General features: G+C 54.2%; 1 protein-coding gene across 1 annotated transcript in view; it reads right to left on the bottom strand.

Moving 5' to 3' along the window:
• LTBP2 (latent transforming growth factor beta binding protein 2) overlaps positions 1-22580 on the bottom strand; it is a 108662-nt gene that overhangs the window by 33836 nt on the left and 52246 nt on the right. Inside the window, exons 4-8 of the mRNA XM_013003671.2 lie at positions 19614-19810; positions 17819-17989; positions 17237-17443; positions 15951-16237; positions 15019-15121 (exon numbers count right to left, since the gene is read on the bottom strand). Of these exons, the coding sequence (XP_012859125.1) occupies positions 15019-15121; positions 15951-16237; positions 17237-17443; positions 17819-17989; positions 19614-19810 (965 nt within the window). The remainder of the gene's footprint in view (positions 1-15018; positions 15122-15950; positions 16238-17236; positions 17444-17818; positions 17990-19613; positions 19811-22580) is intronic.

Genomic DNA, 22580 nt, shown 5'->3' with positions numbered 1-22580 from the left:
ACCACAGCCCTGGTTGAGAAGTGGGGTGCTTTCGAGATACCTTGTCCACGCATGGACTGTGAACCCTGCCCCCCATGCCATGTCTCTAGGCAGCTGGGCCTCCTCGGCTGTAATCCCTTCCTTTAGCCTCACTGGCCATGTGGCTTCTGCTAAAACTTTCTAGTACCGCTATGGGAACCATTGCTATTGTGGTTCGACTGCTCTAGCTCACAGCTGTCTCAGGCATCAATGTCTGAAATGCTGCCTGGCCTTGCCAACCTCTCAGACATTCCTACGTGTGAGTTGGTATAGACACATGTATGATGTGTCTAGAGTTATGCTATTTAGAACTATATGGATAATGTAGATCCGATCCTGGTTAAAACAGGAGACTCAGAAGGAGAGTCACTGCCATTGAGTTGATGCCAACTCACAGTGACCCTACGGAGCATAGTAGAACTGCCCCTGTGGGTTTTTGAAATGGTAAATCCTTATGGGAGCAGAAAGCCTCATCTTTTGCCCATGGAGTCGCTGGGGGTTTGAACTGCTAACCTTGAGGTTAGCAGCCCAATGCTAATCCACTATGCCACCGGGACTCCTAAAATGTAGACAGAGTTACAATATTATATATTATAATATTGTATTGTACTGTATCCATATAGTAGACCATTAAAGGCACTGAAAAAAGTTTGAGGGAAAACAGAATGAGAAGATAGTAGCATTTGGGGGGGATGGGGCTTTTTAAAAAATCATTTTATATGGGGCTCATGCAATTCTTATCACAATCCATCCATCCATCGTGTCAAGCACATTTGTACATTTGTTGCCATCATCATTCTCAAAACATTTGCTTTCTACTTGAGCCTTTGGTATCAGCTCCTCACTTTTTCCCCTTCCTCCCGCTCCCCCCTCCCTCATGAACCCTTGATGATTTACAAATTATTATTATTTTGTCATGTCTTACACTATCCAACGTCTCCCTTCACCCACTTTTCTGTTGTCCTTCCACCAGGGAGGGGGTTATAGGTGGATCCTTGTAATCGGTTCCCCCTTTCTACCCGACCTTCCCTCCACCCTCCCAGTATTGCCACCCTCACCACTGGTTCTGAGGGGTTCATCTGTCCTGGATTCCCTGTGGGGGGTGGGGACTTTTTGAAGTCCCCTCATATTAAGCACGATTAAATGTCTTTGATTATTATTCTGTTGTTGCTTTTGATTTTGAAATAATTTTAGACATACAGACGTAGCGAAAATAGTACAGAGAGCTCTCGCCACCAGGTTTTCCCAGAACGGTTACATTTTACGTAACTGCTATTTTCTTGTTTTTTCAAACATCTGGGCAGCAGCCATTTGCAGCCTGGTTCTCCGTTCCATTTATTTTGTTAATGGGTTTTCAGGGCTGTCAGAGCCAACCAAGCAAACCACACTCTCAATGGGAGAGAGGCTCCCTGCTGACAGCACCTTTAAAACCACGGCGCCCGTTTCTCACGCCCGTCTCCAAGGGTGCGCGAGACTGCTGTGGAGATCCAGCTAGGGTGCTTCCATCCTTCCCGAGGTTGGGTGGCTGGGCTCACAAATCCATCAGTGAGTTGTGATTCTAATCGTATTTCTTTTCACAAACGGGTTCAAGTTCACAGAAGAGCTGTCTCGGGAAGGTTTTTAAGATGGAAAATTCCATTTTCCAAGTCTTTCAAGTTTGCAAATGGATACGGCTTTCAGCAACCAAGGCTCCATCCCCCCCACAGGCCTCGTGAAAGGAGCCCTGCTTCCAGTCTGCGGCGATGCGGCTGGGGAGACCCCTGACAAACCCCTGACAACACAGAAGCGGAACTCCGTGCCGGGGTGCTGACACGCGCCCTGGTTACTTCTAGAGCTTCTCCCCTGCCTTGACAGAAACACGGGGGGTGGGGGGTGCTTTCTTCCCCCCAAACAAAGGAATCATCTCCTTTTCTTTGCCGGGAAAGATGGTGTGTCCATCCTCCTTTGAAAAGTTCTGAAACAAACCCCAAACGGGGGCCTTCAGGTCAACCCAGGTCACGGGCCCATGTGTGCCAGACCGACCGGGCTCCACCGGGGTTCACTGGCTGCCTTTCGGGAAGGAGATCCCCCAGGCCTTTCTTGCCAGGCCCCTCGGGGTGGAGTCTGCAATCTCCCCATCCCGCTAGCGGCTCAGAGCCTGAAGGGGTTGGCGTCACCCAGGAAGATCTTACAAAGCTCCTGCAGGTCGCCCACGATGACAGCCAACGATCATCGGAGAGAAAGCTTGGGTTCCAACTGCCCGCCTTGTAGTTGACTGCTTCTCTTGTCTGTCGTGGCACGCACGTGCGCACACACACACACAACCCCCCCAACAAAGGACAGTTCTTCATATACTTATTGTTGAAATCACACTTGCAAACACCCAGAGATGCTAGAAAGATCTGTTCTTTCATTCAGGTGTACAGCAAAGGTGGTTTTGGGTTTTGTTTTGGTCTCAATGTTTTCCAATGCCCTTCTAATCAAAATGGCTATTGGTCTGGATGATTAGCCGTTACTTCAAGGCCTGGGATACATTTCACAGTTCTTTATGAATGACAGGGATATAACCCATAGATCCTCCTGATCATTTTGAATCCTGGGGTGCATGTGGAGGTAGAGCTGATAGCTCAGCATTATGTTTACCTTCTGATATGACTGATGACGTGCGACAGACGAGAAGAGAGGCCTTCTTAGCATTGCATTTTCCCCAGATTAAGGCACGTTCCGGGGCACCGCGTTTTTAAGTGCTTGCTTTTTGTTGTTGTTACTGTTGTTAGATGTCACTGAGTCTGTTCTGGCTCATAGTGACCCCAGGTACTCCAGAAAGAACACTTCTTGGTCTTACACCATCCTGACAAGTGTTGGACGTTTGAGCCCATGTTTGCTGCCACTGTGACGATCCATCTTGCTGAGAGCCTCCCTCTTTTTTGCTGGCCCTCTATCAAGTATGATGTCCTCTTCAGGGACGGGTCCTTCTTGGTAACATGCCTCAAGAACCAGAGGCAGTTCCAAGGGGCAAGGTGGCTATTGCTTCTTTCAGACGGGGTTTGTTGTGCTTCTGGAAGTCCGTGGTCCATTGGGTGTTCTTCAGCACCATCCTTCACAGGCACCCCTTCTTCCGCAGCCTTCCTGGGTCCTTGTTCCTTTCTCAAGCACCTCAGGCGATGGGAAATACCAGGGCTTGGGTCAGCTAAGATGGCTTTAGGGTTATACTATCAGTCTTATTCAGAGTCTCTGGTTTCTTTTAGAGTCAGCTACCCATTTGGGGGGTGGTGGGGGGAGGGTGGATTTATTTAACAACCGAGCTCCACTGTAATATGCCCAAGACAAACATGAGGAGGTGTCCCCAAGGGTGTGACATGTGACACCCTGGCATACAGACAGACCAAGCGAGGACACATAACTTAATAAAGCTACCATGTTCAGGATTGAAAAAAAGATCCATTTGCAGGCTCCACATAGAAATGAAGCCTCCGGGGAACTTCCTCTGAGCGCAGTCCTAGACTTGGGGACCTTGTTATCAGGCGGAGAGCGCTATAAAGTTGATGATGGCAGATGTCGTTAGTGAAGGTGCAACACCGCGCCATTTGATCTCTCTTCTGACCCATTTTGAACTTGTTTCCGTCTTTAATATTTTCTGCTTTCTTTTTGACTGAGGTTTTTCTTAATGTTTTGTCTAGCAGTTGTTGTTGGTTTCTTTGTGTTTTGCATGATTTTCTGTATATGAAATCCAGGATAAGTAAATCTCAAAGGCCATTAACTGGATTCATAATGACTTGGGGCCTGGCCAGGGAGGTTTGGGGGGAAATGGGGAGCTAACAGCAATGAGTACGAGAAGAAAATGTTCTCAAATGGACTGTGGTGATGACTGCACAGCACTTCTTAATATGGTGGAATGATTACATTGTATCAGATGTGAATTATACGCCAAGAAAAATATTTTTTAAAAAGGAAAAAAAAAGGTCCATTGAAGCTCTCAGGCTTGTTTCTCACTTATCCCTCAGGGTCCGCTCATCCCTGCGTGGGTCTACACAGCCGCCCGGGTGGAGATCAAGTGGCTTCCAAAAGAGCCGACAGGGAGGCGGAGGATGGGCCTGAGTGGGGGTGTTTGCTGAGGACCATCGCTGGCTTCGTCAAGCCAACGGCGGCTGTACTGCTGGATCTCCCTGGCAGCTCCTTCACCCTGCTGACCCCTGCTTGACCAAATATGCTTTCCCCAGCAACTGATCGCTCCCTCCTGCTAATGGGTGTGTCTGCCCTGCTCTGCTTTGACCCACGGCGGCTTTATGGCGAGTTTTGGGAAGCCCGTCTCCAGGCCTTTCCTCCTTGTCTGTGTTAATCTGGAAGTGTCACTGCCTCGCCATGGGCAATGCTGCTACCCTGTGACTGATCAGTGGCACAGCTTCCAGCATCACAGAGACAGGCCAGCCACCACAGGAAGACAACTTGGAAAACTAACACCCCCTCTTAGACAAGGACCATTGTCCCCCTTTCCCAGAGAAGGAAATCGACGCTCCAGGAGGTTAAATAACTCGTCCACCTAAGAAAGTGAGCCGGCACCAAGCCAGACCTTGAAGGCAGGCCTCTCACTGAGAAGACTGGGTCCCCTCCCTCTGAGGGAGGCTGGTCAGGGTGATTTGGGTGAGCCTGGGGTCAGAACAGCATTGCCCCTTCAGACAGCAGGAGGGAGAACTTGGGCCAGAGGATCGGACTTCTTTACTGACCGGGGGAGGAGCTGCAGAGAGCCTGGACCCTGGCCGGGCGCAGGGGAGGGGAGAGCCGCTGACGCCTGCTGTGAGAACCCGGGAACGGAGCTGGGCTCATTCATGCGACTGAACACATGCGCTTTTCCTATAAAGCCATGTGCTCCCTTGGAAGAGAGACTCGCCCTTCCTGCTGGCCCAAAGCGAATGTGCTGGATGGCAGCCTCTCTGCAAGGCAGGCTTCTAGAAAATAAATGGCAGGGCCATGGTCCCCGGTGAGATGTCCATGTTTGTCCACAGCCAAGAACAGGCAAACCCCCATCCTGATCCCCACCCAGGTCTCCCAGGGCCTTTCCGCACACCTGCCACAAGCAGCATGTCAGGGGCTAGGTCCCCATGGTGTGAAGCCGACTGCAGCGCCCATCCCATCCAGAAAAACTAGCCCAAACCCCCTGAGGGAAAGAAAGCAGTGTAGCGGGACGCCTGGGAAGGGAGGAAGCTGGGAATTCAGCAGCCAGGGGGGAGGGGGGGGAGGGGGGGGAAGTAGGTGTCATTGTCGAAGCACAGCGTCAGGGCAGGACAGGACAGGGGCCACTCAGTGGAGGCTGGAAAACGAAAGCTGCTCAGTGGCCATAGAGTCCACTCTGGGTCGTGGCGATCCCCCGTGTGCGGAGGAGACCAGCAAACAGCCAGGCCTTTCTTCTGTAGCCCCACACACTACGTAGGCCCCCCAGGACCTCAGAACCCTAACAGCCAACTCGAAAAAGGCTCGGGGGACGGGCCAGGCGCTATTGCAAGAGTTTTTATGTATGAACGGATCTCATCTTCCTAGCAGTGGGGAGGGTTACTTCCTGATGGTATCCCTCTTTTCCGATAAGCAGAGCCCTGCTGGTGCAGTGGTTAACAGTTCCTGGGTCAAACCCTCCGGCTGCCCCATGAGAGAAAGACGTGGCAGCCGGCTTCCAGGAAGACCCGGCTTCCGGGGACCCTGTGGGGCAGTTCCTCTGTCCGGGAGCGTCGTTCTGAGTTGGGCTTGGCCATGGGCTTTTTACTTTGGCTTTTTGATGATGAGCAGATTGGGGCACAGCAGGGCTAGCAAGGCTGCGGAAGGCCGCCCAGCTGGTCGGAGGTGACGCTGGGATGTGAAGCCCGCGCAACTGGTTCCCGAGGAATGCTGGACCATGCCTCCCAACCGCCTCCAAAGAAACACGACGTGTCTCAGGGCTTGTCTAAGCCAGGGCCTTTGAGTCCTGAGGCCACAAGAGGGGCCTGCTCAGCCTGTCACCTCTCCCAAGAGCTCCATGTTTCAGGGATAAGGGACATGAACGGAGACGGATGGGCAGGGGTGTGGAGAAAGAGGGCAGATGAATGCGTTGAACGCTTGGTCCAGGCAGAGACTTCCTGCTGCAGCTCCAGCAGGTTGACAAGGGGCAGGGGCCTGACCCCCCTTGGACCCTCAGCCAGATCAGGGATACCACAGGGGTCAGAGAGTGGCAAGAAGAGAAACTGAGAGGGCCTTGACCGAGATGATGGCTAGGCTGTGACTCCCACGTTCCCTTCGCGGAGCCCGCTCGGGGAGTGGAGGGGGAGGAGACTCCAAAGCCGGTGCAGGGGGTCTGTGGGAATCCAGCTGGACAGAGAGCTCCCACAATACCCATGAAGTGGGCAGGTCAGCCTGGGCAACTTTCCTGGTACGGAAACCCGGGGGGTGGGGGGTAGGGGGGCTGGAACTCAGGCCTCCTGACCCCTGATCCAGCTCAGCCCACTCACAGATAGGGGTACCCAACAGAGGGGGGGCCTGGCTGCAGCCTGCCCTGCCAACTCCCCTCTTGGCCGCTGGGACTCCCAAGGAAGCCTCAAGGGGCACATTAACTCTCTGAGACAGTGTGGCTCCTGAGTCCACGAGCAGAGATGTGGAGGCAGAGATGTGGAGGCAGAGATGTGGAGGCACGCACAGGTCTGCCCATAGGGCTGTGGATGCCTCCTGGGATCTCCGTCTCAGGCAGGGCCACAGGGGCCAGCAGCAAGGAGGGGGCGGCCCCAGAACTCAGGCTGGGCAGTAGAAAGAAAACCTCTGCTCTCTCCTATCACTCTGGGTGCTACAGCAGACAGACCTACATGAACTCCAGACAACACGGGGCTCATTGGGGAACCTCTGGTAGTCTCTTCGTAGAAGGGGAGATGGAAGTCTTCATTGAGGGCTGGCTTGGAGGACCGACTTTACAGACTCAGTGAAAGGCAGACTAAGGCTGCCCCAGTGCCTGGCACCATCCCCACAGCTGCTCTTCCTAAGGACCAGTCCCCTCTCCCTTCTTCCTAGGGTTCAGTGTGCTGGCTCGCTGCCCCTCATTAGCTGGATGGAGTGAGCCAATCCCCCAACCTTGCTGAGCCTCAGTTTTCTTGTTGGAGAGCTGGGGTGACAGAACCTGCCTTGTGGGAATCCTGTCTCTGACCCAAATCAGTACCCTCTCTTCTTCAGTGGAGTGGGTGGGGGTGAACCCTAAGAAAGGTGTCAAGAGTTTAGCCCAACACCTATCACATGCTAGTGTTAATCATAATCCCCATTAGTTCAGACACCGATGCTCAGGGAAATTTCACCCAAAAGTGGGCTCTGGCTTTGTCCACAGTGGAAGTGGCATCTTGGTCACACAGCAGGGAGGTATAGAGGGGTCTGTCAGGTGCTACCCCATCCCTACCCCTAGCCTTCCTGGAGCTCTTTGTTCGGGGCAGAGGTTCTACCTGTGTGACACCCTCCTGGGTCAGAGGCACAATTCCCAAGAGGCATTGAACGCCTTGGAAGGAGCTCTCAGAATGTCTCCTAGCCAAGGAAACTCTGTTTTTTTAGTCAATAACTGGAATTCTGAAAATTCTATTTCTTTAGGCAAGAGACTGGGCGTCTCACCCAGAGAGCTGGAGAATGGGTGCCCCACCCCAACACAGCTGTTTCCCAAGCTGAGGTCCTCGAGTTAGCAAGGATCTTGAGTTAGCCAGAGGCGGCATGGGGAGGCAAAGTCCAGAGTGGCTGGAAACGGTCTGGGCTCCGGGAGACATGGGTTCTGGGGCCCATCTGCTCACCCATACAATGGACGTAACAGCCCCAAGACCATGGGTGAGGACTCACGCAAAGAGAAAGCACTTAGCCTGGGGTCCGGCACTCGATGAGGGCTCGGGCAGAGCTGCTAACATAGTGATGATAATGCTGGTGTCGCTATGCCTTGGTACTGGCCCTAAGGTTTTCTGCCCCTAGGTAATACACATGCATGCATGCACACATGCGCGGACACACCCTCCCCAGGGAACACACACGCGGACACGCACACACACACGCGCGCGCGTGTGCGCGCGCGCGCGCACGCATGCACATGTGCTTTCCTACCCTCCCCAGAGGGTACACATACACATGTATGCACAGATACCGCCCCCCCCAAGGGCATGTGCCCACAGAGAGTGGCATCTCAGAATTACAAGGGTCACGCTTCCCAAGGACAAGGGTGATGGCCAAACCAAACCAAGGTTTGCTTTCTGCTTGGGGCTTCAAGTAAATTTTCAGACGTATATATAAACATCCATTCCCGCCAACATCACCTTCCGCCCAGGCTCTTATAAGCCGCCCCCCGCCCCCGCCATTTCTCAGCAGGAGCCACTCTGTGCTTCGCATGGAGCTGAGCTCTACTCTCCAGAAACAGCCACACGGGGAACAAACCTGAGCTCTTCCCCTGGAACAATCCTCCCACTATGTCGTTGGGGCGTCCTCTCTCATGGGCCTGGGCTGTGGGGTTGTGGTCCCTCCTGTCTGTCCAACCACAATCTCCTTGGGCGACACTGTCCTTCATGCACAAGTAGAGCATCCTCTGGCTGTGCAGGGCCAGCCTGGCACCTGAGGGTTGTAACCTCCAGGAAGGCCCTGGCTGCCTGGGTCCGGGAAAGAAGTTCTGGTCGGCTGAGAATCACACGCACTGTGGTTGAAACCCCAGCCCGACTTCTCCCTGTGTGACCTTGGACAAGTTCCTTAACCTCGAGAGCTGAGCTCCACTTCCCTCATCTGTCCATGGGATCGAGATACTTAGCTTGTTCGCGGCTGTGACAATTAAAGGAGCCAACGCAGGTGAGGTCAAGAGCACTTTCATCCTCAAGGTAACATCCTTGCTTGTCAACAGGTTAAAGAGGTCTCATGCAGATTGACCTAATGCAATGCGTCCCTTCATCTTTTGACTATTGCTCCTTACGAAAATTGTTTGTGGATCCAAGCAAGAGGAACTCCTTGACAACTTCCATCTTGTCTCCGTTGATCATGATGTGATTATCTGCTAATCCAGCTGTGAAGAGTTCTTTACACCAAGCTGTAATGCAGACTGAAGCCTGCAGCCTTTAATCTTTCTTTAACAAAATGCTTCAAGTCCCCCTCACTTTCAGCAAGCATTTCCAATAGTCGCATACCCGTGTGAAAGCTGGCGATTGAAAAAGGAGGACCAAGGAAGAATCAGTGCATTTACACGATGGTGTTGGTGAAGGATATTGAAGGTACCAGGGCTGCCCAAAGAACACACAGATCTGTTTGGGAAGAAGTGCAGCCAGAAAGCTCCTAAGAGGCATGGCTGATGGCACTCCAGCTCATGTACTTTGACATGTGGTCAGGAAAGCCCAGTCCTTGGAGAAGGACGTCATGCTTGGTACAGTTGACGGGCAGGGAAAAAGAGGAAGGCCTTCAAGGAGATGGAGGGACACAGCGGCTGCAGCAAAGGGCTCAACGTAAAAACAATGGTCAGCCTGACGCAGGACCGGGCACCTAACAACAAGATTGCAGGTGAAGAGCCCAGCATCGTGTAAAGGTTTAAAACTAGTGAGTAAGGAGAGCTGGTGGCGTCCTGGCTTATGTGTTTGGCTGCTAACCACAGTTTCAACCCACCTGCTCTAGGGGAGAGAGAGGAAGCTCTCTGCTCCCATAAACAGTTGCAGCCTGGAAATCCCAAGGGCAGTTCTACCCTGTCCTACAGGGTCCCTATGAGTCGGCATCCACTGATGGCAAGTGCATTTGGTTTGATTTGGTGGTTGTCTGTCGGAGGGTGGGAAAGAGGCAGGATTCTGCAGAAGGGCAGGACAGGAGAATCTGCTCTCCCTCCTGGGGAACCCAGGGAAGGGCTGGGCTCTGAGGTGAGTGAATCCCATGCCAGGCAGCCAGAAAGGCGATCCGGTGGCAGACAGCTGGAGCCCACCACTGCAGGCCAGGAGCCGTGTGCCAGCACCGCCTGCCCCAGCAGAGGGGCCTTGGGGTTGACGCGGCCAGTGCCAAGCCAGATGGGGCAGCAGCCAATTTTCCAGTCGATCCACATGTCTGTCTTTCTCAGACGAAAACAAAAAATGTGACCCCAATCAGAGAGGCTTTAGAGAGCTGTGTGCCCTCCAGACCTGGCAGGGGTCTGAGCCAGGGCTTTCCATAAGGTTCCACGGGGTCAGGAAGACGCACAGACAGAATCCTAGTGGCCACCTAGGCACATACTGCCTCTGCCAGGTAGAGTCCAAGGGGAGGGATCAGCCAAGGGGCTGACCTAAATGACTTCTCTGAGCATCTCTGAGAAGAGGGCTCTGTGGGATCTTTCTGGAGGCAAAGGCTCCACCATGTAACTGAGACTTCAAATCCATTGCCACCTGAGTGCCCGTGTTAGGAACACCAGTGTTCCCTCGCAGTCCGGCTCCGAACCTCAGAAGCTGAAGGTGAAGGAGTCTCACGGCTCCCGGGCTGTGGGCTGGCAAGTCCCATCCAGATGTGCTTCCATCAGAGCCCATCTCAGGGGCTGACCACGGCCTTTCTTATGCCCAGCGCTCTTCGATCCGAGGAGAAACTAAGCCTCAGGGAGGCAAAGCCACCAGGGTCAAGAATGTTCTAGAACCCAGAAGGCTTGCCTGTCCTTCCAACCATCCCCCAAGTCCAGCAGCTTTTTCTTTGCCACTGTTTCTTGGACAGTAGCTAGCCTGTCGTGCCTACTTGCAGAAACACCCCCTGCTCCCCCCACCCAGGCTCAGGCATGGATCTGCTGGAGCCAGGTGCCTGGCAGCCTGTCAACACAAACAAGGTCCCCTGCGCCTCGCCCCAGCTCTACACAATGCCCAGCTGTACTCCAGTGTGGTTTAAATATGTGTGCTGCCCTGGTCTTTGTTAGTTCTTGCGCGTTGTGTTGGAATGCCTAACAGTGCAAGGCTTGCACCCCAGTGCCCAGCTTCCAGACCCACGCTGAACCGGAAGGGGAGCCCTACCGAGGCTGGGGTGCAGAGGGGAATGGGGCTGAGCCCTGGTGCTGCATGATGTGGCAGTTGGTGTTCTGCATCCATGTGTGGCATGCAGGCCCCTGGCCCCCGGAGTCCTGCTCCCACCAGCACTGGCCGAGGTCCCTGCCTGGGCAGAGCAGGCCAGCTCATCTAGAGGGAGGGGCATGGTCTTAGGTACCCAGCTGGCACCAGGAGGGGGAGTTGCAGACCTGGGCCTCCTGAAAAAAAGTCTTGAGGTTTGGGGATGCAGTCAGGGTGTCTGTCAATCGCCTGGGACTCGCCCCTCACCCCTAACAACAGCTGTCCCTGGTGCAGGGGCCTTGCAGCCAGTGTGTCTGCGTCCGTGATGGCTTCCCGAGTCTTGGGCAGGACGAGGTCCCAGCACAAGCAGGTTTCCTGCTCTGCTTAAGTCACACAGGGCGTGACATTTCAATGGAGACTCCAAGATGTCTTCTGTTTGTGGTCCCGCTCATGTCACCTGACACGGGGGCAGTTCTGGACCAGTGCGAGAACTCTCATCTTCCACATGGGACACTGGCATGTGATTCCTGGCATGTGTGCCTCATCGTACCCACCACCTATCGGTCAGTGAAGATTTGCATGTCACGATGATGTTGGACAGATTTCAGTGGAGCTTCGGGACCGAGACAAGCTAGGAAGAAAAGCCTGGCCGTCAACTTGTGAAATTCAGTCAGTGAAACGCCTACAGCTCACAAGAGTCTGGTGTGTAACTGATGGCAGGGATGGCGCGGAGGCAAACAGCCAGGTCCCCAGCAGTCAGGAGCAGACTCGATGGCAGGTAACAACAACCTCACTGACGGGTCACTAGCCGCTGATGTCACTTTGCAAAGCGGCCTTGTGGCTAAGAGAGGAGTCACTGACTCCAAGGGCCCTGTAGGACCTGGAGTCTGACCCCCCCTAGTCCAGGGGATGCATCACAACAGCTCTGGGTCTTACATGGGGGCCAGATGTGCCAGCGAGAGGCTCCAAGAGAGGCAGTAAGACTTCAGCGTGAAGCAGGTGGGATGTGGGGCCAGGAACGGAAGATCGCAGACCTCGTTTCTCAGCCTCTCACCTCTGCTCCATCTCTCCCCCAACACACACACAGCCCCTCACAGCGACTGCTCCTACCCTCTGCCACCTCCCCAATGCCAAGGGCAATGCCATGAACACGTCAGAGCCCCCAGACAAAGAGAAGAACATCCTGAGGCTGTCGCTCCTACACAGACACTTGGACAAAACCGCCCAGTGGGACCAGCTCCCTCCTAGGGCAGTGCTGTGGGTGGGTCAGCACCTTGGTCAGCAGCGGGTCCCAGGTGACCCTGGAGGGTGGATGGAGGAGATCACCCCACCGGCTGCCCCCGTCTGAATGAACCAGCTCCTGAGAACCAGAGCCTGTCCAACCGGGAGCTTGGGCACCCTGGCCCCACCGGGCCTTCTGACATGCCTGCCTTCCCACAGGAGAGGCAGAGCTGCCGGGACCCACCCAGCAGGAGACACTGCACTGTCCTCAGGATCTGGGCCTCTAACCTGGGCCTCACCGGCATATGCAGTTTCCTGGGGCTGTTTAACTGTTTCCCACCTCTTGTCTACCCCTAATGACTCTGGATGCCACCTTCCTCACAAGTGTTCCTGGATCCATCGCCGCCCCCCGCTTCATGGGATACAGACAGGTAGGTTGTGCACTGCACAAAACTACTTCATCAAAGGGAGTGATTGATGGCCTCAACTTGTATATTCATAAAGACTTGTATACTGAGGGTCTAGACTTGAAGATTTTTTCCATAAAGGGGGGGGGGGTTGGTAACAACTTTTCCTAATTTAGAAGAAAAACGATGCTTTCTACTCCCGTCAATGGAAAAATCACACCAGCCTGTGTGATCGTGAGGTGTCGATGGGGTCAGGTATCAGGCATCAAAGACCCAGAACAAAAAGTTTCATCAATGGGAGTGAGGGGGAGTGAGGACTGGAGACCCAAAGCCCAGCTGTAGACGATTAGATATCCCCTGACAGAAGAGTCACAAGGAAGATACGAGCCAGTCAGGGTACAGTACCCATGAAACATACAACTTTCCTCTAGCTCTTTATTGCTTCTCCCCCCCACTATCATGACCTCAATTCTACCTTACAAGCTCGGCTAGACCAGAGCATGTACAGTGCTACAGATAAGAGCTCAAAACACAAGGAATCCAAAACAGCTAACCCCTTAGGACCAATAATGAGAATAGAGATACCAGGAGGGTAAGGGTAAGGTGGGAGGAGAAAGGGGGAACCGATCACAATGATCTACCTATAACCCCCTCCCTGGGGGGGATGGACAACAGAAAAGTGGGTGAAGGGAGACAGCGGTCAATGTAAGACATGGGGAAAAATTTTTAAAATATATACATTATCAAGGGTTCATGAGGGATGGAGGGTGGGGGAGGGAGGAAATGAGGAGTAGATACCAAGGGCTCAAATAGAAAGAACATGTCCTGTAAATGATGATGACAACCAATGAACAAATGTGCTTGACACAATGTATGGATGTGTGGATTGTGATAAGAGCTGTAAGAGCCCTCAATAAAATGATTTTTAAGAACGAGTAACCGTCTTGGAGAGGCGCAGGGGCAGTCCTTGATGGCAACGTGTGTATTATGTATCGTCAGAATGGACTCAATGGGTTTGGGTTTTTCCTACTTTTTGCAAAGGGGACCTGGGGATGCGGCCTGGCCCCCTGCCTCTGCTCCCCACAGCACATGGCTTTTACCCAGTCCCCGTAGAGGCCCTCTTCAATTCACGCTGGCTCTGTGCCGCACCCCACCCCCTGTCCACCCCGACTGCAGACCTGGGGAGAGGAGGGGCTGCTCCTCCTTTCTTCTCCACTCCCTGCCCAGGCCTGGACACGCCGACCCTCCACAGTGGGGTTGGACCATGTCAATATTTGCTGATTGGGTGGAATGGGGGATGCAGACGTCTCCAGAGTCAGCCTGGTAGGAAGGTGGGCAGAAAACTGGAGGAAAGGGGGCTGAGGGAGCCCCATCCGGGTGGGCGGGGTGGCGGGGTGGTGGGGAGCGGGGCAGGTCAGTGGGCCTGGTCCCCTGTCCCTTCCTAACAAGAAGACTGACGAGGGCAGTGACAGTGGCGCTGATGGGCAGGCACAATAACATCTCAGGTCCTCGCCCCGTCTGCCCTGGGGCCCGGTCACCTATGGGCCTGTCTGTCCGAGGAGGGGAAGTGGAGCGGCAGAAGGAGCTTTAGGGGCAGAGCCGGGCCTGGGACCTGGTATGGGGTGGACACCCAAGTCTGTTTCACTACAAAGCCAGCCGCACCTGGAAGCCACCTGCATTTATTATTAGCTCGGGAACTGTGGTCACCCTCCCCAGCTGCGGCCTCTCTCACCTTTGGGTCCTGGTCCAGGAGCCCCACCAAGCCATCTGTGGAGCCTCTTTGGCTTATTGAGTTGGCTGCCGACAGGCAGGAAAAGTACAGGGCAGGCCCCGGCCCCGGCGTGGGGCCTTGCAGGGCAGGAAGGAGGCAGGTTCAATGGCATGGCCTGGCTGTGAAGCCGTACTGAGCACAGGTCCCTCCCAACTGCAAGGCCAGAAGCCCCGGGAGGTAGCCGATCTCGCACTCTGCTCACTCCTGGACCCTCAGTGCTCGGCACAAAGGAGCCATTGACTGAGGGTCTTCACAATGAAGGAATGTAAGGGACTAGGTTTTCCACGCCCTAGGAGGACCTTCTGGTGGGGAGAGGCAGGGTGCCTGTCCAGGGAGAGGAGGAAGGAAATGCCACGTCACCCCATCCCCCACCACAAGATGAGGTCCCTGCCATGGGAACTCAAACACCTGGCGGCAGGGGAGCTCCTTGAAGGCAGTTGGATGAGGCAGGCAGGGGAGGCTGCCTCAGCAGAGGGACTGGGCGCCCCACCTGGCAGCCCTCTCCAAGGCCAGCCAGAAGCTTCCTCGAGCGGTTCAGGAAGCCTGCTCCCAGCTGACCAGCTTCTATCCGCCTGAAGCGGGTGCCCACAGCAGAGCTCCTCCAACCTCCAGCTTCTCGGCCCCCAGCACTCACCTGGTCTGGGCGGGCACGGGGAACACGAGGTCACCCCCCAGAAGGCTCCGATGCTGCCACAGCAATCCTCTTGGGCCGTCAGCTCCAGCAGGGGGTTGGCACACTGGAAAAAAGGCCAAGGCACTGAGGCCCCTCTTCCTCCCCCTGCTGGGCGGGAGAGGCTCCTGGACAGTCCAAGGCAGGAAGCTCATCCGTCCCGCCCCACCCTGCAAGTTCCTCTGGAGGCAGGAAGGGAGGCAGCCAGGACCCAAGGTCCCCTGCACCAGACACGATGACCCTGCCGACTGGGGGAAACATGTTCCCCACCCCACGCACAAGGCCTGCCTGTGCTGACCTGGGCCTCTCACGCCACCATCCCACAGAGCCCCTGCTCTCCTCCCTTACATCCCACCACCTCCAGTATCACCGCAGTGCAGACCTCTCTGTGAGCAGGGACCAGGCACCCACAAGCTGAGGGCCCAGACACCCCGTTCTCCCCTCCTCCAGTTCCCTAACCTCAGGGGAGGGTTTGGGTCATGGTGAGTGGCAGCCCCTAGGACCCCCCCAGCCCCTGGGCCTGGCCTCATGAAAGTGCCCTGCGTTGCCCTCACCGGCTGAGCATTCCTGCGGGGCCCGAGGGTTCGCTCAGCCTTGCACCCAGTGCTCAGGGGTGACCTCCGGCTTGCAGATTTCACACCTCTGTACCCCAGTCTCTGTTGGATGCAGCCTCCTGCCCATGTGCCAGGCACCGTAACCCAGATCCCAGACTGCCCTCACTGCCAAGGAGTCTGGAGCCCAGGCAGGGGGTCCAGCCCCTCCACTCTCGGGCTTTGCTTTCCAGACATGGAAGGCTCTGAGACCCCTTCTGAGGGCAGCTGCAGCAGGGGGGCAGGGCAGGGGGGGTGGGCGATCCCAGGCTGGAAGCCTCAGCATTAAGGCTGCTACATTCTCACCTGCCCACTCACGGCACTCAGGTAACACCGGCCCAGCAGTTCCCGAGGCCTGGGTGCTGCAGGGGGCAGTCGGGGCAGCAGCCGAGGGGGCCCTCCGGAGCGCGTGGGGATGCTGTTGCTGTCCCAGTGGCCGTGGCCCGGGCTGGTGGGGAGCGGGGCCAAGCGTCTGGCCTCCACGCTGTTCTCCTCGGGGGCTTCAGCCCGCACCCTTGCCACCTGATGGATCTGCACGGAGGCCTCCGGCGGGTGTCGGATGTGCACGTTCACCAGAGAGGGGTTCACGAAGTCTAGGCAGAGAGGCTGGCATCAGAGCAGGGCCCAGGGCCCTCCTCCCTCCCCGTCCTCCCTGTGTGGAGTGCTGGCCAGCCCCGGACAGGGTGGGGCTTCTCCACTCCCCACTGAGAGCCCAGGGGACCACTCCCCGTGAGGACCAGATGGGGCACAAACCCCTGCACTCGAGGTCCCCAGCGAGGGACCTTCATCGTCACGCCCCAGCTACTTGGTACAATCTCAGAGCCCGGCAAAACTGACCCCTGCAGTGGTCACAGTGACCCCACTGAGGTCGATGTCACCCACTGTCACCCACTGTCACCCACTGTGGTACTTCAGCATCCATTTAAATCATAGACTAAATGTGAGCGTTGGCCGTTCCTTAAGTCGGTGGTTCTCAACCTGTGGGTAGCGACCCCTTTAGGAGTCAAATGACCCTTCCACAGGGGTCGCCCAATTCACAGGGGTAGCAAAATGAGTGATAAAGTAGCAATGAAAATAATGTTATGGTTGGGGGTCAGCACCACACGAGACACTGTATGAAAGGGCTGCGGCATGAGGAAGTGGAGAAGTACTGGCTTCAGTAATACACTTCTTGGATTACTGGATGACTCAGAGTGGAGTCCAACCCACAGGGACCCTACAGGACGGAGAAGAACTGCCCGTGTGGCTTTCTGAAGCTGACAATCTTCACAGGAGTAGAAAGCCTGATCTGTTTCTTCTCGGAGTGGCTGGTGGTCTCAAACGGCTGGTCCGGGGGTTAGCAGCCCGACGTATTACCCTCTACCCCCACCCAGGCTCCCTACAGACGGAGGGGGTGGTGGAGAAATGTCTTTGCTGATATTCCTTTCTCCACCCATCCAGCACCGTGGGCTCCTGTCGGCAGCACCCTGCCCTGACCTTGTCCTGTCTCAGCTCCTGGCCTCGGGGGAAGGGCAGACACTGTGGGTGAGATTTGGAAGGGAGGGGGGAGAAGACCAGTCACAGCTCCCGCTTCCCTCCTGGCTGGCACTCACCGAGCTGGTTGGAGAGAGGCAATGTGAAGGTGGACTGCTTCAGGGGGCTTTCCAGCAGGGCCCCGTGTTGCGAACCCTCCTCTGGGGGCTTCCTGTCCAGCCTTGGGGCAGGCAGGTGGCAGAACTTGCCAGTGGAGTTGGTCGGGCACCAGCACTCATCCCTGCCAATGCAGCGGCCTCCACTCATGCAGGGTATCTGGCAGAAATCTGAAACCCCGACCCTCAAGGTGACTGGGGTTGGCAAATGACAACAGAGAGGGAGGTGGGGGTGGGGGCAAGGAAGACCCCCCACAATCTGAAGGCATGGGAAGCCAGGCACCCCTGCAGTGTAGAACCAGGCGTAATGAAAGCCAACCTTTGCCTTTCTGAAAAGCCACTTACGAACTCCCCCATTTCTCTATGGAGGAAACTTGGGCTCAGAGAGGTTAAGTGCCTTGCCCAGGGTCACACAGCTAGGTAGTCCTGGCCGAGCTGGGTGAGGACTTGGCTCCTCGTATGATCTGGGAACTGCTCAGGGGAGGCAAGTTAGGAACAGTGGGCTCCCTTCCTACAGGGAGCCGGGCTCCAGCCCAGGGCACTCACAGATGCGGAAGCCGGATTTGGGGTCATGTCCATGGCCGCCCTGGCTGTACAGGGTGGTGGTGTTGCCACGCTCACAGCTGTTGGTGCAGTGCCCTCGGGCACAGGTCTGCTTGCAGATGGTGGGGGTGAAGATGATCTTGATCTTCTTGATTTTCTCAGTGAGGTTCAGCCCTGCAGAGAGAGGGCTTGGGTCCAGGGGCAGGGCTGAGAGGCACTGCCAGGACCTCCAGGACCCAGTGAAATGGGTTCACAAGACTAGGGCAAACCTTGGTGAAATGGACAGCCCAACGCACCCCAGCTCCTGCTCCTGCACATTAAGTGAGCGCCCAACCCTCTTGAATAAGCAGTACTTCGGCTGAGCCACTGGGAATCAGCAATTTCCACATGTTCTCCCGACTATTTCCATTCTCCAGCTAAGGAACCCGAGGCTCACGGAAGTTAAGTGGCTGGCCCCCAGACACCCGGCTAGCAAGTGCTGCAGCTGGGTTTTAAAATCAAGAACAGAGAACAGAATGCAGTTCAGGCTTGCGGGTGTTGGGAGTCTTCTAAGAGAGATGTGGGGAAGAGAAAACCGGAAAGGATTCGTGGAGTTAAGGGTTGGGGTGGCGTTGACTGCTAGGAGGAGACACCGTATGTGATGGGTAGCGGGGCCAGTCATGGAAATGTTTTCCATCAAAGAGGAAGTGCCGGAGGACAAATTCCCAGCCCAGCCGTAGTGTGGAGGGTGCACGGGGTGGCCCGTTGGGGGGTCACTCCCAACAGCAGTGCAAACTGAGGGCACTTCGTTTAATGAGGGTGGTGACACGGACATGAAGAGCAAGCGCCCTGATTCACATGAGAGGATGGGAAGGAGGAAGGCGAGGAAGGGTGGAAGTGTGGAAAGGTTACGTGGCCGCAATATAAGGCAGTTGACTCTGCGGGGTGAAGAGAATAGAGGATTCTTCCGTGTGTGTGTGTGTGTGTGTGTGTGTGTGTGTGTGTGTGTGTGGACATGCATGCTGCAAGCAGGTGCAGAGGCTGAAGGGAAGGTGCTGATAGACAGAGGCGTGTTGAAGACGTAAAAGGGAAACGTCATGGGCCAGCGTTTCAGAGGAAAACGAAGAGGCGTGGAGAAGTGCCATCAACCGGGAGAGGGACAGTGGCAGGAACGGAGGCCATCTGGGGCACAGGCGAGGCGAGAGTTTGGCACAGAGGAGGGCAAGAGATGAGTCGGGAGGGGAGGCTCCCCCCCGGGGTTGGGCAGCACGTCCCCCTGTGCTGGTATGAAGGAAGAGGCCATGTGGGTGGGGATGGGGCTCGGGAACGTGGGAAGGCTTGAGGAATGGAGAGTGAGTGCCAGGCACATGGGGCAGGGTTGTCAGACTAGAACCCAGGTGCAGATGCAGCTGGAGAACCCAGAATTTGCCGTGGCCCGAAGTCGAACAGACGCCCCGTTCTCTCCTGCCATGTAAGCACAAAGAAAACAACTGAGTAGGATTTGCAGGAAGGGTGAGGTGAGAAGAACCGGGGCCTGGGACCCAGGTGAGGTTCCTGGTTGGATACGAAGGAAGCAAAGGCAGGAGGGACGACAGCTTGGGGGGAAATGGACCATCGACGTGGAATAGTCTAAACCAGAGCCAATCCCGTGGAATAGTCTGAACCAGAGCCAATCCCGACCAGCTTGGTGTTTTTTGTTTTTGTTTTTATTCCTGGCAACTGGCACTTGCTTTAGTGCCCAGTAACTGTTTGCTGATTGGCTGAAAGAATGAGGAGGATGGTGAGGGTGGAGGGGGACCCCAAGACAAGGTGTCCTTACCCCAGGGGGACGACAGGTGGCCCAGATATGCTGCCTGCTGAGCACCATGCCTTTGCCCAGGGGCTGGTCCCGCCGGTAGGGCATTGGAAGTCAGCTGGCCAGTGGCAGCAGCAACAGCAGCTGGGTAACGCCGGATGGTCCGGGACAGCCCCACCTGTTGCTGAGAAGGCCGCATCTGGCTGAGCCCACTCAGGGTCCTGTGGAGACAACCAAGTCACAGGGGTTTGTGCCATGGGAGCTGCCTCTCTGCCTGCATCGGCACGCCCAACTCCCTTGTCCTTGTACCAGAACAATGATCCTGCTTGGCCGCAATTCTTGCACACCACATGCCCTAAGCAAGACGCTACCAGCCAATTTGGTAGGAGGGCTGACCGTGCTGTGGACTTAGCTGGACTATTCTCGCAAGATCACTTAATTGTGCTGGCCCTTAGGCTCCTCAACTATAAAATGCAGGAAATAGACTGTTCCCACATAGTTCTGACATAGTAAGTCCTTAAGATCCTTCTTACAGACCCAAAGCCCAAGTCCCGTGTCTCCTTCAATGAGATTGTGAATTTCCCCTGCTCCTAAATGCCGCCTTTAATGCCTATTGACTTGGCCTCCTACAAACCAATGGTCATGGATTGATTTGGGGTGGAGACCAGAACTTCCCTCTTTATCAACTTTGATTGTAAAAATAATACAGTTATAATGTTCAAGAAGAGGGGGGACACGTGGGCCGGGGATCGGGCCCTGGTGGGCCGGGGCCCGGGCTCGGGCCGCGGGGCAAAAAAAAAAAAAAAAAAGAAGAGGGGGGAAAATGAATACACTACCCACCCCCATCCCAACACAGCACACAATCTGGTCTATCGTTCCTTTCAACCATTGCTTACGCATCTGCCTGTACACAATGGCCATCATGTACACCTACAACTTAAATTCCAGGCTTTCACTCCACATTAGCTCATGCTTTATATAATTCCACATTTTTAAGGGGATGTCTTATTGCTCCACTACAATTCCACATTTTTGAATTTATTCTTTTCATCGCTGCCTGATCATTTCTCTGAGATGAACCACAACTTTTTTTCCAAATCTTCTCCTGCTATATAATTGATTTCAATTTTCAGCAAGGGCAGCGGTTCTCAACCAGTGGGTTGCGACCCCTTTGGGGGTTGAGTGACCCTTTCACAGGGGTCCCCCAATTTATAACAGTAGCAAAATGACAGTGATGAAGTAGCAACGAAAATAATTTTATGTTTGGTGGGGGGGGGGTGCCACCACAACACGAGGAACTGTATGAAAGGACTGTGGCATTAGGAAGGTTGAGAACCACTGACCTAAGGTATCCTTGCCCATATGTTTTCTTTTTTCTGTCAAAATATCGTTCCATATGCATAATACACTACATTATTCAGTACATCATGGAAGCTTTCTAGTAGTCTATTTTATTGTGCGGTTGAAATTTTCATAACAAAATTTGTGGGAAAAAGTTCACAGCTTTAGGATTAATTCCTCGAATAGAAGGGCTGTGCCAAAATTACCAACATTCACAGATGCAGGTGTTATTATTGGCCCCTGACTCACGGTGACCCTAAGTCAAATGGGACGGTGAGGTGAACGCTGCCCAGTCCTGTTCCCCCTGTTCCCCCACCCCATGGTTGGTTGCAAATTAGTATACTGCTTTTCCAAAAAGGCGGCACCAACATGTAAAAATGTATCACTTAGAGCACAATCTTTGCCAGAATGAAGGATTATTCATTCTTTTATACTTTGCTAATGGAATACATACGACGAGGTACTTCAATGTTGTTTTCACGTCTGTTTCTTGGAATAAGTCTGAGATTGAATATTTTTTCACATGTCTAGTTACCATGAGGGCCCTGGTAGCACAGTGGGACTACCAACCACAAGGTCAGCGGTTTGAAACCACCAGCCATCTCCTCCCGGCGGTACTCAGTGGATGTCACAACTCGGGTTAGAATCAGCACACAAAACATCCTAGAGAGGGGAGAGTAGTCCCATGTTCTCCCCAGCACCACCTAGCTTTTTGTGATTTTATATATATATATATATATATTTTTTTTTTTTTTTTAATTTTTTTAACTTGACCCTGTAAAGAGCTCTGGCCAAAATGAAAACAAAGGGCTCTTTCTTGGTGCTCTGTTACCATTCTTGTTGTTGCAGACACTGGTTTCTTTTATTAGAACATGTAATGGCACCAAAATCCCTGAGTTCAATCCCTTAAGGGCCAGCAGTTAGCTTTGCAAAGAGAGGAGAGCGGGGTGGGAGAGAAGCCCATGCATTCCCTCATTGTAGATAGGGCCCAGCTGCACAGAGGAGAGAGAACAGACAGATGTTTGGCCTACCTCTTACAAACAGTGTGATCTTGAGCAAGTCATTTAGCTCCCCTGAGCCTCAAGTTCCTCATCAGCAAAATGGAAATAACAATACCGACCCCCTGGGCTGCCACAGAATTCAGGAAAACAGGACCTTGTAAAAGGACGCACGCTGCCTGTTTACAAGAGATGATTTTGCAAACGGAAGTCAATGGTCACAAGTCGGAAAATGGGCCAGAATTTTAAAACCACATGAAAAAAGAAAAAAGTGCAGACAAAATCCAAAATAACTCTCCCTGAGCCAAATAAGAACGTGTAGCTGAGTCGCTAGAATTTTTTCTTCTTCTACGGAGCTCTCTCAGTTATGTAGTGTTAGTGCAACTACGAGATGGCTGTAAAAACAGACACGTGTTCTCGCACACTTCAGGAGGCTGAAAGAAAACCATACTCAGGGCACCAGCTCTAGGGGCAGCCTGTCTTTCTCAGTTGGCTCTGGGGCAAGGTCTTCTCTCACTTCAACATCTGGGAGCCTGGTGTTCCCTGGAGATTTCCGTGTGTCTAGGCATCAATTTTCCCCTGGGTCTAGAACCATGATTCTCAACCTTCCTAATGCCTCAACCCTTTAATATAGATCCTCATGTTGTGGTGA

This window comes from Echinops telfairi, unplaced genomic scaffold, assembly GCF_000313985.2.
Source record: "Echinops telfairi isolate 266 unplaced genomic scaffold, ASM31398v2 ScPeMD7_18;HRSCAF=68, whole genome shotgun sequence".
NCBI classification, from domain to species: Eukaryota; Metazoa; Chordata; class Mammalia; order Afrosoricida; family Tenrecidae; genus Echinops; species Echinops telfairi.
This window is presented reverse-complemented; position numbering and strand designations above follow the sequence as displayed.